Source organism: Lonchura striata, chromosome 15, assembly GCF_050655825.1.
Source record: "Lonchura striata isolate lonStrDom1 chromosome 15, ASM5065582v1, whole genome shotgun sequence".
In the NCBI taxonomy this organism is placed as follows: domain Eukaryota; kingdom Metazoa; phylum Chordata; class Aves; order Passeriformes; family Estrildidae; genus Lonchura; species Lonchura striata.
Genome location: NC_140717.1, coordinates 12,077,358 through 12,093,149, shown reverse-complemented (window position 1 = coordinate 12,093,149; position 15,792 = coordinate 12,077,358). Strand labels below are relative to the sequence as shown.

The window sequence follows — 15,792 nt, the reverse complement described above, 5'->3', positions numbered from 1 at the left end:
CACGCGCGCGAGCCCCGCCCCCAAACCATCGAGTCGGCGCGGCCGCGCAGGTGGCGCCGCCTTGTGGGGAGTAGAGGGGGAGGAGCCCGCGCGATTAATAATTAAAATATTAAATATCAAATCAACGCTTTAATGGTGTTCGACACCAGGGGTGGGGTGGGGGGCATATATTAACTCTGCAATAGCCTCTGCAGGGTCAGGGAGGCGGTGGGGGGGGAGGGCACACGCACCACAAAGGCTCTGCAGGGCCAGGGGGGCTGTTCCTGACCCTGGGAATTGGAAACAGCAGGACCAGGCTGGCTCTTCCCGATCCCAGGAATACGGAACAGCAGGGATGGGAGGGCTGTTCCTCCCACACCGGGAACAGGATCACGAGACACACACACACACGCCATGTACAGAATCCTCCAGGCACGGCACGGGAATCTCCTCCCGTCCCCCCGGCTTTCCACAGCTGCATTCCCCACGGAGCGCTGCGACCGGCCGGGGACGTTCCCGCCGTGGAGCACGTTTGGCCTTTGCAAATAAATGCAAATACATTCCTGGAGCGCAGTCATTTGGCAACAGTAGGAGCAAGCAATATGCTTGGAGAACAGATTTCCACGGGCCCACTGCACGCTCTTCCTTCTCGGGCAACAACAGGCTGTTGGCAGCGTTCTGGAAGAGACAAAACACAGAACCTCAGGAGCAGGACTTCTTCAGGAGCAGGATCCCCTCAGAGCCAGGATCCCCTCAGGAGGAGGATCCCCTCAGGAGCAGGATCCTGTGAGGGCCAGGATTCCCTCAGGAGCAGGATTCCCTCAGGGCCAGGATCCCCTAAGGAACAGGATCCCTTCAGAAGCAGGATCTTCTCAGGGACAGGATTCCCTAAGGAGCCCCTAAGTAGCAAAATCTCCTCATGGGCAGGATTCCCTCAGGAGCAGGATTCCCTCAGACTAGCACAGCAACGCCTGACTGAGGGTTTAAAGATGACACAAAAAATGGCCAGAAAGGAACCAATTCTCAGCTCAGTACAAGGGGGATACACAATTCCTGATCTTGCCTCAGTGCTTCTGATCTTTTTCTAGCCCATATGCTTGTAGACAGAAACTTGCTCTTAAAGGATTAGTTTTAGTACCAAGAATGGTATTTTATGCTTTAGCATGGAGGAAGAACATCCAACACATCAACAGTTGTCTCTGGAACAGCAGCCCAAGGCAGCAGCTTTGTTTTCCATCATGTTTCCCTTTGTTTTCTATCCCCTTCCTCAGGTCCATGGCACGTCTTTGGAGGCAGCTGGGGAGCAGCCCAGCTCATCCACGCATTCCATGTGTCCCTGCTACCCGCAGGGATGGGCTGCAATAACCCTCCCAGGCAGCTGAGTTTCATTTTGCAGCTTTAATCCCCTTCCCAGAGCTCAGGAAAAGAATTCCTTACAAATGGTCCCACACAGCAGCATTGTGTGGGAAGATCGGAGGCGACTGTGAAGGATCCCTGGCACCAGGAGTGTGCCTGGAACCCCAGCAGATCCACAGAAATCACACAAACCAAGTGCTGGTCCTGGAGCAATGCAGGATTTGCCCAAATCCCCCAAAATTAAGTAAATAGGGTCTTACCTGGAAATCATTAATTTTCTTAGTGAGAAGATGACGTGTTCTGAGTCACCTGGAAGAGCCCCAGAAGAGAAGGGTCAGCTTTGAGCCAGCATTCCTCAGGGAAGGGAGCAGGGAACGGGTACCCTGGTGTGTCCCAAACCCTCAGGGTACACCTGGCTCTTACCTGCAGGTGACCTTTGAGATTGGCCGGTGTTTTATAATCCCCCTTTAAAACCTGTGGAAAGAGAACCTGGAGTGACTCCCTGGGGCAGTGGAATCACCTCTGGGTCACTGCTGTCAGCCATTCCCAGCCTTGCCAGGGAAAAGGCTGCACCTTGAGTGCTCTGTCCTGCTGGGCCCCTCTCTCCAAAACAGATATGGAGGGGCTGGAGCACATCCAGAGAAGGGAACAGAACTGGGGAAGGGGCTGGAGTACCAGGAGCAGCTGAGGGAGCTGGAAAAGGGGCTCAGCCTGGAGAAAAGGAGGCTCAGGAGGGACCTTCTGGCTGTGCACAGCTCCTGACAGGAGGGGAAAACTGTGGTGGGGTCATGCTCCCAGGGAACAGGGACAGGAGAGAGGAAACTGCATCAAACTGTGCCAGGGGGAATTTCCTCATGGAAAGGGTGGTCAGGCTTTGGAAGGGGCTGCTCAGAGGGGTTTGGAATCCCCATCCCTGGAGGTGTCCAAGAAATGTGTTCCATGTGCCACTCAGTGCTCTGGGCTGGTGACAAGGTGGGGATCGGGCACAAGTTGAACTCGATGGTCCTGGGAGACCTTTCCCATCCTGAATGACTCTGGAATTCTGTGATTCTGTTTTCCCTGTGTGAGCGTGTTTCCCCCCTGCTCCATCCCGATCTGGTTCAGGAGCTTGCCTTGCTCCGAGGGCTCTGTGAGCCCCTGGCCTGTCCCCTCCATGGCAGTGCCACTCACCCTGTGCGTGTTGTTGACAACCAGCGGGTCGGGGTGGCCGTAGTTGGGGGGGTTGGCGTAGGGGTCGTAGCCGAGCCTGGCGAGCATGGGGGCGATGTGGGCCATGTCCTGCAGCACATCCTCGGGGATGTGCCCGATCCATTTGGATAACGCCTCCATGTTCACCGGCTTGATCACCTGGTCTGTTGACCTCTCTATCCTGGGGAAAATAAAGGACGAAAACAATAGACACAGTGGTTGGATTTCATGCGTGTGCTGGGCTCACACACAGCTCGCTGCCACCTCCACACAGAACCACAGGACAGGACCTTAAATCCCATCCCATCCCACTCCCTGCCATGGGCACAGACACTTTCCACTATCCCAGATTGTTCCAAATCCTGTCCCACCTGGCGTTGGGCACTTCCTTGGATGGGGTAGCTTCCATCCCTCACAGCCCTGCTCTGGGGAAGCAGACCCTGGCAGGGGGTTCCACAACCCCAGAGGCTGGGTCCTCCTGTTTAGCATCATGGAATCATTAAGGCTGGAAAATTCCTCTAAGAGAGTGAGTCCAAACATTCCCCCAAGACTGCTGAGGCTACCAACCACTGACCCATGTCCCCAGCTGCCACATCCACACAGCTTTTAAATTCCTTCAGGGATGGTGACTCTACCACTGCTCTGTTCCAATGCTTAATTACCCTTTCAGGGAAGGAATTTTCCTTTTGATCCAACCTAAACCTCCTCTGGCACAACTTGAGGGTGCTTCTCTTTTCCTACAGGAGGGATCCATCCTGCACTGGGACAGGGGGTTTCACCAGGACACCTCTCCTTATCAGAGGAAAACAATGTAAGATGTGTGGGCTGTAGCACAGATTAGTGACCCCTATGAATATTCAAAACCTGATCTAAGCAACCTGGACCAATTTACTCTGAGCAAACAGGGAAGTAGAGCTGGCTGCACTCCCAGGGCATCCCAGAAAACTGGAGCAGCTGCACATCCCCCGTGGCTCCTGTGCCCTCAACATGAGGGCACCAGCAACTGATACAGAGACTTGGATAATTCCTTTACACAGCTGATTAAATTTTGCTAAGCCTGACTTAAGCCTCCATTTAGAAAAGAAACAGCATTAAAAGAAGAAAAGAAAGTGGGAGAAGGCAAACACCCCCCACACATGGAGAGGGCAGGAGAGACTGCTGGGTGTGCCTCCACTGAGCAGGTATTGCTTTTATTCTGCAATACCAACCCCAGACCTGGAAAGAACTATAGCTCATCATCATTGGCAGCACAACTAATCACACCAAAGATGCATCTGAGGACGGGTGGAGAAAGAGGCATTAAAGAGCTCACGTTTCAGAGTAAGCAGTTCTTTGCAAATTAGAGACTGAAATAATTTCTGCAGTGTCAAGAGAGATTAAACAGTCACCTGCTCCTGAAATCCTTGCTTGACAAGCTGTTCTGTGGAGTACAACAGATTGGGAGCATTAAAGCCATCTCTTACTTGGGAACACAAACCCCACTGCAGTACAACGTGCTGTCCCTCCTGCCCTAAAACCACACGCAAACACCAGCAACGCAGCTCTGTCCCCAGTTTTAGCCTGCTTTGTGCAGTGAAAACTCCTCAAAAAGCTGAGGAAGGAGCCAAGACTCACTTGGAAAGGGACACCCCACCGGGCTTCCCGATGAGCTCCTCGTGGTGCAGCACCGTGTCGCTCCAGGAGATGTCCAGGAACCTCATGATGTTGTGCATGGACTGCTCGGGGTGCAGCACCAGCTGCTCGTAGTAGACGGGCAGGCAGCGGGCGCGGCCGATCTCCAGGCACTGGGAATACATCACCTCGATGGCCTTGTTCCACTTGGTCAGGCAGTCCCGGTAGCTGTTCAGGTCAAAGCCGGCAATCGTCACCTTGCGCGTGATCATGGAGTGCACCGAGGCGCGCCCGTCCCGCACCATCAGCAGGAACTTGGAGTTGGGGAACAGCCGGGACAGGTACACCGAGGACTTGAGCGTGAAGGGGTCCTTGTTGCACAGGTACCTGGCGGGCTCGCCGTGCTTGGCGATCACTTCCAGGATGAAGGCCTGCATGGCCGCGTCCAGCACCTGGTCCGTCACCCCCGCCTCGTCCAGCCGCATCTTCTCGCGGCCGGACTTGGACCAAGCCTGGCGCATGGCCAGCACGCGGGGGATGATGCGGGTCTCCTCCCCGCAGCGCACCTCGGGGTGGGCGTCCAGCATGGCCCTCATCAGCGTGGTGCCGCTGCGGGGGACGCCGCCGATGAAGATCAGGGGCATGTCCTTGCTGTACCGGTACTCCACGTGGTTGGCGTCCACCATCACCAGCTCCTCGTTCTCTGGCCTCATCAGCCTGTGCCTCCTCTCGCTCAGGACCTGCTGGCACTCCAGGACCTGCTGCCCGAGGTGCAGGGTCACCATCAGGGCCGCCACCGAGCCCACCAGCAGCAGCACCCTGCGCGTGGTGACCCGCATCCTGCTCTCCTGGGCACAGGCTGGGGGCTTCAGCTCTCCGCTAGCGAGTGTCCAACCCCACGGGCATCTGCAAGAGAACAGCACTGTCAGAGCAGCGGGGCCAGCCCTGCTCTGATGGGATGCTGACACCATCCCAGATTTCATCACCTCCTTCACTTATCAGCACCTCCTTCACTTATCAGCACCTCCCAGGCTTGGTGCCCTACACCCAGCAGGTAATTAAAGTCTGTCTCAGTGCACACCCAAAGAGAGAATTTCTGCACTGTTTGTGCTCCCAGAAACACAGGTTACAGCTGGAGCAAAGCTCCAGGAACGTTTTGGAGAGGAGGAGCCCTGTATACTCAGGGAATCCTTAAAACAAAATCTTTACAGAGCCTGTTCCATCCCAGATGAAGCCCAGACCCAAGATGAGGTTTTTCCTCCCAAACCCAAGTCAGCACTCCAGCACCGCTCACCTCTCAGCCACCTGCATCCTCCCTACATTTTGTTTAGTTTAACTCTGTGGTCACAGGGGAGGGGAAAGCTGAAATAAGAGAAAAACAAAAGCCTCTCATGCCAGCTTTAAGGGTCTGAATCAGGAGAAACCGTTAGAAGGAAACGCTGAGAAATTCAACCACCTGAGAGTGAACAGCCACACGCAGCGTTCACCACCCTGCCCTGCCTCGCAAACTGACCTGACGGAGAAATCCGTGACACTTCATCTGGCACCGAGACTTTTTGGGGTTTTCAACGGCTCGGCAGGACATCCAGCAGGCAGGCTGCAGCTTCTGCAAGTGCCCAGCTCAGCTGCGTGCCCGGAGGGACTCCCGGGAATGCTGGCACCGCTTCCCACCCCCTCCCCCCCATCCGCCCCAGTTGCGAGTGCAGGTTTTGCAATCCTCCCCTGGGCTCACCCCGGGATTTCCAGTTCTTTGTGATTATGTGGCTGGGGCAGGAGCTGAATGGAGTGGAAGGAACGGGCCGTCCATGGATTCTGTTTTGCTGACAGGCCAAAGAGCTGCTCCAGAAAAGTGCTTTCTCCCCTCCACGAAGGAACACATTGTGCAGCAGCCCAATGCGGAGCAGGGAGCAGGCAGGAGAGAGCCTGGAGCTGGGCAGCTTTCCTGCTTCTCCTGCCAGGCACTGAGGGACTCACTCTGGTCCCCCCTTCCAGTCCCTGACATCCCACTCCACCATCGTGGACTCATCTCCCATCTACCCACCAGCTTTTATCCACCCCTGCCCAGGCAGTGCCTCTCTCTCACCCCAGGGATGCCCTCCCCCATCCCAGCAGCACAGCAACATCACCACCAAAAATATTTTTGTGGCTCTTTACTCCCTGGTCCACCCTGACCAGCTGCTTGGTAACATACCTAAGGCTAAACAGCCTCAGCTGCATCCACAGGTATGAGGTAAAGTGGGTGGATTTGTTGGGATGTAGATCAGAGGAACAACCAACAGCTTTGGCATTTTTGCAGCACCAAGCAGAGTCAGAGCTATTAACAAGACAAGTGCTGCTCCTTCCTGCTCTCTTCATCTGTTTCTGTCATGTAAATATATTCAAATGTTCACCCCAAAATAATTGCAAATGCCACAAGACCCATTTCAATGGATGGCAGAGGAGCAGGCAGGATTTAGGGCCAACTGGAATAATTAGGGCGATGCAGATCGAGACAAGCTAATTAGCAGCAAAGGCTGCATCGTGAAAGGAGGCTGGAGCACAGAAGTGCTCTGTTCTCCAGGAGGACCAGCTGACAGGGAGCAGTTCCCACCGAGATGCTCCAGCAGCTCCAGCTGAGCTGCGGAGGGAACAAAGGGACTCTCATATTATGTTCGATGGGGATGCCTGCTGTGCCAGGGGAGGTTCAGGTCAGACATCAGGGGGAGCTTCCCCATAGAAAGAGAGGTCAGGCCTTGGGAGGGGCTGCCCAGGGAGGTAGTCCCCATCCCTGGAGGTGTCCATGGAACGCCTGGACGTGGCACTCAGTGCTCTGAGCCGGTGACAACTGGGCACAGGTTGGACTCAGGCTGGATGGTCTGGGAGGGCTTTTCCAACCTGAATGAATCTGGAATTCTGGGAATCCCTGGGGTCTACCCTACCTGTTCCGCAGGCAGGGACACAGCTCCCACTGCTCCCACCCAACACCACCAGCATGGGAAGCACATGGTGGGAAAGGCAGGTGTTCATGGGAGCATGGCTTCTCCCCACTGCTGAGCTCTGGACTCTGGCTCTGCCCCTGCACAGCAGCCCTGGGAAGGCTGGAATGGGACAAACCTCTCCATTGGGATCATCCTGGGATCATCCCAATGTGCTGGGAGGGCTGAACCAGACACCCAGAGCGTGTCTGGCCACGGGCCGGGGGCAACCGCAAACAGCCCAGCTGGTTCTCAGCTCTTTTGTGCAATTCTCCATTGAGAATTTCCTAAAATTTATGGGCCTCATTAGTCTGTGAGGGAAGATGGATGGGTCATTTCCTCCCCAGCAGATACTGTGCTGGAATCATGGTGTAATTAGGTGCAGGGCTGTCTGAGCAGACACAGCCCTTCCAGGGACAACACCCTTTCAGATGCCCAAGCTGGCTTTGAGAGCTTCCCACTCCAGCAGAAATTAGAGAGCTGTCAGAGGCTATTCTGGCAGGGAATGGTGACATGGGAGCAGAAAGCAAAGTGCCAGCAGCAATCCAGGGCTGAAGCCCCTGAGTGCAGCTTGGACATGGCAGGACAGGGATGTGACACAGGGCCAGGGGCTCTGTCCCTGGCCAGCATCAGGGCAAGGCTGCCACCCAGAGCATGGAGTAGGATGGGAACCAGTGGGGAAGTGACAGCAGAGTCACAAGAGGTCCTACAGGCAGCAAGTCTTCCCTATTCCCATGCAGATGGGACTTGAGCATGAACAAGGCTTGACACTGTGTCGTGCCAGCTTGTGAAAGCAACACAGGATCAACAGGGCACAGTGGTGGTGTGGACAGATGTGCAACATCATCAGACAGATGTGCAGCAGCCACCCAGCATCCCAGGGGAACCACACATCCAGCTGCTTGCTCTTACCTTTTGCCTGTACAGTCATTGTGCTGCTAGTTGAGCTTCATCCTGAACCCGTGGCCACCAAAACACCTGATGAGGAAGAGAAGCCACAGTGTTGACTTGTTTATTTAGCACACACATCTGCTCTCCTCCTCAGCACCTTCCCCTCCTCCCCACAGCCTCCTGTGAGCCCCAGGGAAAGGTGTTCCTGCTGGAGCTGGTGTTCCCAGCTCATGGTCAGCACTGGCAGCTGGACTTGGTACAGCTGCCCTGAGACACCAGCACTGCTCACAGAGCACAGCCAAGCCAGGACACACAGAGGGAAGCAGCAGGGCAGCTGCTCTTTTAGGAAATGCAGCCTCCTGGAGAGGAGAGGCCTCAGTGGGACCCGAGCAGCTTGGATGTTTAAAGCTCAGGGGATGACAATCCAACTGGGCACGATTCCAGCACACACCGACGGCACAACAGCCTTGACCAGAGGAAGCAGCTCCAGACTCGCCTGCTGGAAATGCTGAAATCAGGCACATGACCAGAGCCCCCAGATCAGTGACAGTGAAAGGAGATAGAGCCCAGAGGACCTGCAGGCCTGGCAGTTCCTCCTGGCTCCAGCCCAAGGAACAAAGATCGCTCCAGCCTCACCACCTGCCAAGGCAGCAGCACCAGTACAGCATGGAAATCCCTCCAGGTTGGAAACCAAACCCCTGGACACTGGATTTCCCATAAGAATTGCTCCATGCCAGGGAGCACAGCAGCTTTGGCTGAAACCCTCCTGCAAGCACAGAGCATCCTGGGGACAGTCTGGGACATGGAGCTGCAGCAGAGCACCCCGAGGGGCCAGGACCTGGCGGATCACCAGATGTCACTCTGCTCCCAGGATCACAGCATGGACTTGGGACCATCATGGCGTCACTGCTGCTGGGACATTCCCAGTCAGCTCCCCCTGGCTGTGCAGCAGGTCCCGGCCTCGCAGGATGTTCCTGAGAACATTTCCAGTAGTGACACTGATGGCTATTCCAGTCTCCTCTCCTGACATCGAGTGTCACCGGCCCCTCTGCCTCAGCACTAAGGAGAAACCAGAGGGAAACTCCACCCAACAGGAACTCTACAGGGGCTTATCTGCAGTGCAGGCGCTTCCCTGTGAGGCTTCCTGCTCAGCCTGGCCTCCGTGGACTGCAGGATTCCAGCTCCAGGCCAGGCTGCAGCTCCACAGAGCAGCAGCTGCATCCCTGGATGTGCTTCTGCAGTGCCCCGAGGTGCAGGGGCAGAGGTGGTCCCACAGCCCACCCAACTCACCCTGCTCCAGAAACAGCTCCAGCTCCTGCCCGGGCACAGACACACGGACAGACACACAGACACGCACTTGTTTGTGACTTCCTTCCTGATGCTGTGCAGCGCCACCACCAGCTGGGCTCCAACAGCTCTGACCAAAACCCCAACCAAAACCCCCAAGGGAAACCCCTGACCTTGGCACCTGCATTGGGAAGGGGTAAAACCCAACCCCGGAATGGCCCCAGTGCCAGCACAGCACCCTCAGCTGTGCGGAAACACCATTTGTTAAAGTGTTACAAACAACCACAGAAACAGTTTCTATGAGAAGCCCCATAAGACCAAAAGCTGAATTTTTCTTTAAACCATTCCCAGAAATGATTGTCATTAAGTGTAGCCTCCCCAAAAGACATAGGTGTGGCCTGGAAAATTTGAGCTCAATTTGTTGGTGATTAATAAAGGGATGAGGCTCTGCAGGCGCCCTTGTGGCGGAACAGCAGCAGAAACTGTGGTCAGCAAGAAATGTCCCAACACATCCAACTCACATCTTTGCAAATCAGCAATATTTAATTACTGAATTGATAGTCTCCAGTTCATTTACAAAAATAAACACGGCTTGCCTCAGGGCCACTGCTTCATCTCAACCTGAGCTCAGTTCAACGCTGGCACTGCTGATGGCAGCTCTGCTCCTCTTGCATGATCCTGCTGGCAACTTGTACAGCACATTTCCAAACACTTCCCAGGTATCTCTCTTAGCAGGACTGGAATGCAGCGAGCTTGGAGCATGGGGCATGGAGCATGGGGCCAGTCCTAGTCTCCACCAGGAGCACACAGAGGCACCACGGGGGTGGCTGTGGTCACTGAGTGCAGCGTCAGCCCTGTTGCACAACCCCCAGCTCCTGCTCCTCCACCCCAGCGCTGCACAGACCGGGATCGATCCCACGGGACGGTGGGAACAGAGTCCAACCCACCCATCCCAGTGGTGGGGCAGGGGCTCTGCACCTACCTCTGCTGCAGGTGTGCCATGGCCCTAAGCCTTGGAGAGAAGATATGAAAATTAAGCTGCAGCACTCAAAAAAACCCTCCCACAACAACAAAAAAAAGAAACTGCTGTCAGCCACCACGTGGCGAGAGCAGCACCACTGAGAGCAGGATGGGTTTGGTGACTAAAACTGAAGTTGCACTGCAGGTCATGAACCCAGGGCATCCAGTGCAACAGAGGCCAATTCCAGTGAAAATATAACCAATCCCAACAAAAACACCTGGGGTCTGGAGCACTTTGGAGTTCTGTGTCCCTTGGAAAATCCCCAAACAGCACTGACAGCCCTGTGGTTTACACTTGCACCGCTGCCATCATCTCAGGGAAAAATAACAGCCAAAAGGAGTTCAGTGATGAGTATTCAAGCAGTCACCTCAGCACCCAAACCACACAGAGGCTCCTCCAGCTGCATCTTAGCACCCAACAGGCTCAGAGGACAAAGGGGAATTTATTCTCACTGCTAAGTACCTAGAAAAATAAACCAGCAGAACCTGCTGCCCCCGAGGATTGATGCAGCGTGTGCCAGCTTCAAACGCTTTCTGGCTCAGAAAAGCCTGCAAGGTGAGAGCCCTGAGCCACACAAATTATTCCAGCAGAGCATCCTTACCCTGCATCCCAAAGAGCCCAGCCAGGGGGATAGGGGCACTGTGTGCCAGCCAGCTCCAACAGGCCCTAAATCACATCAGCAGAGAATCCACAGACATTTCACAGCACAAACAGACTGTTGGTTTGTCGCCTCAAGGCTGTTATGATTAGCAAAACATTTTATTATCCTGATCAATGGTACAGTGTTCCTCAAACAATAAAAATCCCACCAATTTACAGTAAATCCCCTCCACCCATCCCTTGTTCCAAGCACGGCAACAACATTTTATCGTCAGGAGAAGGAAACCTCAGCATTCACCCTGCCAACCTGGCAGGGACACGGCCTTCAGCTCAGAGTGGCAGATTAATTATGGAATTCCCAAGGGGAAGGCTGCTGGCAGGACACAGGGATGGAGGCACCTACCCACTCCCCAGCACCTGGCACTGTGTCCCTGCACAGCAGCAAGGCTCCAGCATGTCAGACACGCTTGTGCTGAAATGGGACACGAGTTCTGCACTTCAGAGGGAGCTCCTGACTTTTAATTAACCCACAGAGCATCACCCTTTCTTAATTACTCTGCAGTTGCTGCCTCAGGGGGACAAAGGCAAAGCCAGCACAAGTCCACTGATGGTGACATTCCCACGTTGGTTCCCCTTGTGCCCTGACCAATGACTCCACTGTCTGCTGGAGGATGGGGCTCTGGGAAAACACTGAGATCTCCCTCAGCTCCTCTTGCCCAGCAAACTGTGGCTGCCCATCCCTGGAAGTGTCCAAGGCCAGGCTGGATGGAGCTCTGAGCAACCAGGTCTAGTGGAAGGTGTCCCTGCCCATGGAAGTGGGGGTAGAACTAGAAGATCTTTAAGATTCCTTCCAACTCAAACCATTCCACGATTCTGTGACAATTCTGTGATTCTTGTCCATGCTTCTGATCAAGTCACTCCAACTCTCAGCCCTCGTTCAGAGTATGTCCTGGGGATCCCCATGGCAGAGGGGCAGTGGGTGAGGGGAACCGAGGGTTGCACAGCCCTGTTTACTCACCAGGCTTGATGCAAACACAGCTCCTCCCTCACAAAACTGCAGAAATATTCCCTTGCAGGAATGTGGGTGGTCAGAGCCTGCCATACAACAGGGAGGAAGAGAAGTCAGAGGAACTGCTAGAAAAAACACCAAGTATCTTCAAAAAATATTTTCTCAATCCACACGCCAAACCCTAAGTCTCAACAAGCTTCATTCTTGCATGAACAAAGATCAGGATCTGCAAATAAAAAATTGTTTCTGCAAGACAAACCCAAAAACCTCAAATTTGCTTAAGAAACAAAATCAAAGTGTTTTATTTCCCCATGCAGCAGCAGCAGCAGCCCTGGAGGCACTGCCTAAGGGCAGGGCAGGGCAGCAAGGACAGAGGTGCCACTGCTCACCTTGCAGACAGGAAGGGGAGAGGGGACACTGCTCCCCATCTTCCCCAGCTCCTGTGCTCGTTCTTGTCCTGTTTCCTGCAGCTCCCTCAGGAGCACAGTCCTGAGCACGGACCAGCCCCAGGATCTCCAGAATGCCCAGAATGGATGCCGTAAAGGCAAACACTTGGCGTCTCCACAAAGCCAGAAACTTTGGGAAGCACCAGCACCCACTTCAGCAACGTGTGTTTGTGGCCTCCCACTCCCAGCCCCCACGAGGACGGGCAGTGACCACTCCCAAGCCCTGGCACGGGTGAAGCCCTTGTGAAACCGATGGAAGAAACGGAACCGGGTCCTTCCGAGCCTGCGCCGCTGCTGCCTCATCAGCCAAACCACCCTGCACGGCGCATCCGAGCGCCTTCCTGTCTGCAGGAGCGCAGCTGGGAGCCCTGCTCCTCCTCTGCTGCCACTTGCATCTGCAAACGCTGGGCCACCAAGGCCTGTGCCCATGCTCTGAGTGCTGGCCTGCAGCCAGCTGTGAGCACAGCTGTCTGAGTGGGGAAGCTGTTATCCCACCCCCCCTTTGCAGCTCAGGCACTGCCAGCAGCTGCTCACACCGCAGGATCCCTCCCAGCACCGAGCAGGAATAGGAGTGCTGGAAAAGCTCCTCCTGCCCCAGCACAGCATCCTCTGGCTCTGGAGCCAACATGCCCGTGGCTGTTCCTCCGTGGAGAAGCACCTGCATGCTCCAACCCCTTCAGAGCCCCCAGTCTCAGTCTGGGGTCACTGCCTGGGAATGCGCTGTGGGAAGCAGTGCTTGCTTCACTTCCGAGCACTGCACATTGAGCAACCCCTGCTGCTGCTCTTGTTTGGTGTCCCTGGGAGGGGACAAGGGGCTCCTGTGGCAGGGCCACCCTCCTGCTTGCACTCACACCGTGAGGCACCACAGCACGCACTGGGGATGAAAACGGGGCAAAAGGGCATCGCTTGCCTTGTGAGAGAATTCCTGCAGGAATTCTGGAGGCAGACAGGGCTTGGAAAACAGAGTGAACCAAGCAGGCAGGCGATACCAGGGCAAGCTTCTCCCGGGTTGTGTGCCCGCTGCCTGTGGAGTCTGGAGGGAAACATGCTTGGCCAAGGCATGAGGCTGAGGCTCCGCAAGGCATCACAAATTCATCACAAGGCGCATCTGCACGGTGCCAAATAAAACCACCTGCTGGGGGTTTGTTTTCTCTCTCCAAAAATCTTCTTGACAGTCCCCGCGTTTTAACAGCGCTCCTGCCATCCCACACATCCCCAAAGGCTCAGCGTACCCGGAATGCAAACTGCCTTTGGAAAAAGCTCCTTAAAATAGCGACAGAAATTATTAATACAGTTCGTAAAACCTACAGACAGAGGATAGCTGTGGCATGAGCCTGCCTATGCTGGTGAGCCCACCAGCGTCCTGCAGAGACCCCAGGCCTCAGCCTGCCACATCCCCTCCCAGTGAAGCCCCCCAATCCAGCTGCTCTGGGCGATACTGGGGAGGACTCACACAGTGCCCAGTTCAGCTGCTGTCCCCCAAATTCCAGGCTGCCTCCCTCGTGTGACTCTGCACAGACCTTGGGCTCCCCTCGGGCTCTGCAGCACAGCTGCTCCTGTGGTGCCACATGCAGCAGCCTCAGGGCACCAGCTGCCATGGCAAACCCCGCTCAAACCCCGCTCGCAGGCACCCGCGTTGGCACTTGACAGCTCCCCACGAGCTCCCTGCAGCATTCCCACAAAACACACGGCAAATCTGGAAACCTGTTGGCACCAATGATTTGGATCTCCCCACTCACCGTTGCTCGGTGCCTGAGCAGGAGGGAGCAGCACGGCCTCGCCTCCCAAAACCGAGTCCGAGCAGCCAGCGGGGCCTGGCACAGGGAGGAGTCTGAAGAGGTTTCAAGCTGTGAGATGACTTTTGGACAGAGCCCGAGCATGCAAACAAACACAGAGAGGGACAGAGCAAAGGCCTCTGTGATGCAAACCATCCCCTGCCTGCAGAGGAGGGAAGCCCAGCTCACGCTGCCGGCCCTGGTGCCAGCAACTCCAGCCACGAGTCCCAAGGAACTTGAGCTGGACAAAGCATGGATGTCACATCCCTGACACACAGGGCACAGTAACTGATGGGCACTGCCAGGAGAGTGCCAGTGCTTTGCATGGGCTGCAAGGTACCAATGCAGCTGGTCAGGAGCCCATCTGCACCCCCTGACAAGGGACCTACATCCTACAGCCACCCCCAACTTGGTGCTGCCAACACCTCTCGAGCCTCAGCAGAGACTGATGCTGCCTGAGACCCAAAGGTGAAGCCTCTCACTGTGCACCCACCCTGCCCAGGCCACTACACTCATCCTGGTAGAGAAGGGCAGTCCCAACCCTGGCTGAGCTCTGGACAGATGGACAGACAGACACCCTCAGCCCATGGGTGCCTCTGTGTACGGCAGTGATCAGGCTATGGGGGCACAGCTTGGTGCTGGCTACCAGAGGGGTGCCATGGGAGGGGGGAGAGGGCACCATGTGCCAAAGAGCAGAATGGGAGGACAAAGGTACAAGGAGGACGCTGCACTGAGCACCTTGTCCCACCTGCCGTGCATCCTGCACTGAGTTCTGTGCACTGAGCACCCTGCGGCCACCTCAGCACCCCCTGCACTGCACTGAGCACCCTGCACCCAGCACCACTGTCTGAACTGAGCACTGAGCACCCTGCACCGAGCATCCTGTACTGGGCACCCAGCACTACTCTGAGCATCCTGCACCAAACACTGAGCACCCAGCATTGCTCTGCATCCACAGCACCGAGCACCCAGCACCGCTCTGTGTCCCCAGCACCTTTCTGTGTCCGCAGCACCGTCTGTGTCCCCAGCACTGAGCACCCAGCACCGCTCTGTGTCCCCAGCACCTTTCTGTGTCCGCAGCACCGTCTGTGTCCCCAGCACTGAGCACCCAGCACCGCTCTGCATCCCCAGCACCGCTCTGTGTCCGCAGCACCGAGCACCCAGCACCGCTCTGTGTCCGCAGCACCGAGCACCCAGCACCGTCTGTGTCTGCAGCACCGAACACCCAGCACCGTTCCGATCACGCATCATCACCCGGTATCCCCAGCCCCGCACACCCAGCACCGTTCCGATCACGCATCATCACCCGGTATCCCCAGCCCCGCACACCCAGCACCGTTCCGATCACGCATCGCCGCCCGGCATCCCCAGCACCGCGCACCGCGCACCCCCCGCACTGCGCACCGAGCATCCTCCGCCGCTCCGCGCTCCGTTCGCTTCGCCCGCGCCACCCACCGAGCCCCGAGCCGGTACCAGGCACCGCCCGCCGGTACCGGGGACCGCCCGCCGCGCAGCCCGGCCGCTGTCACCTGCCGGCCGGCGCGGCCGGGGGCACAGACGGCGGGGGCACGGGCGGTACCCGGGCCGGGCCGGGTCGCTGTCCCCGGTGTCCCCCCGCACTCACCGGGGCCGCCGCCGGCCCGGAGCGGCGCGAGACGCGGCGACGTCACGCGCA

At 56.3% G+C, this 15,792-nt stretch overlaps 1 protein-coding gene across 10 annotated transcripts; it reads right to left on the bottom strand.

The window, feature by feature from the left end:
* Nucleotides 1–116: 116 nt before the first annotated feature.
* On the bottom strand, nucleotides 117–15,785 carry TPST2 (tyrosylprotein sulfotransferase 2). Of its 10 annotated transcripts, XM_085593184.1 has the most exons (9): nucleotides 15,742–15,785; nucleotides 11,906–11,982; nucleotides 8,001–8,066; nucleotides 5,648–5,740; nucleotides 4,138–5,040; nucleotides 2,506–2,704; nucleotides 1,759–1,809; nucleotides 1,596–1,644; nucleotides 117–657 (listed from the first exon to the last, which is right to left on the bottom strand). In XM_085593184.1, exons 5-8 carry the CDS (start codon nucleotides 4,971–4,973, stop codon nucleotides 1,615–1,617), a joined length of 1,116 nt encoding a protein of 371 aa, XP_085449310.1. In that variant the 5' UTR covers nucleotides 4,974–5,040; nucleotides 5,648–5,740; nucleotides 8,001–8,066; nucleotides 11,906–11,982; nucleotides 15,742–15,785; the 3' UTR covers nucleotides 117–657; nucleotides 1,596–1,614. The 10 variants fall into 10 exon arrangements, with proteins under 10 accessions (XP_085449310.1, XP_021400395.1, XP_085449314.1 ...); XM_021544720.4 differs by lacking the exon at nucleotides 5,648–5,740; XM_085593188.1 differs by lacking the exon at nucleotides 11,906–11,982.
* Nucleotides 15,786–15,792: the final 7 nt, after the last annotated feature.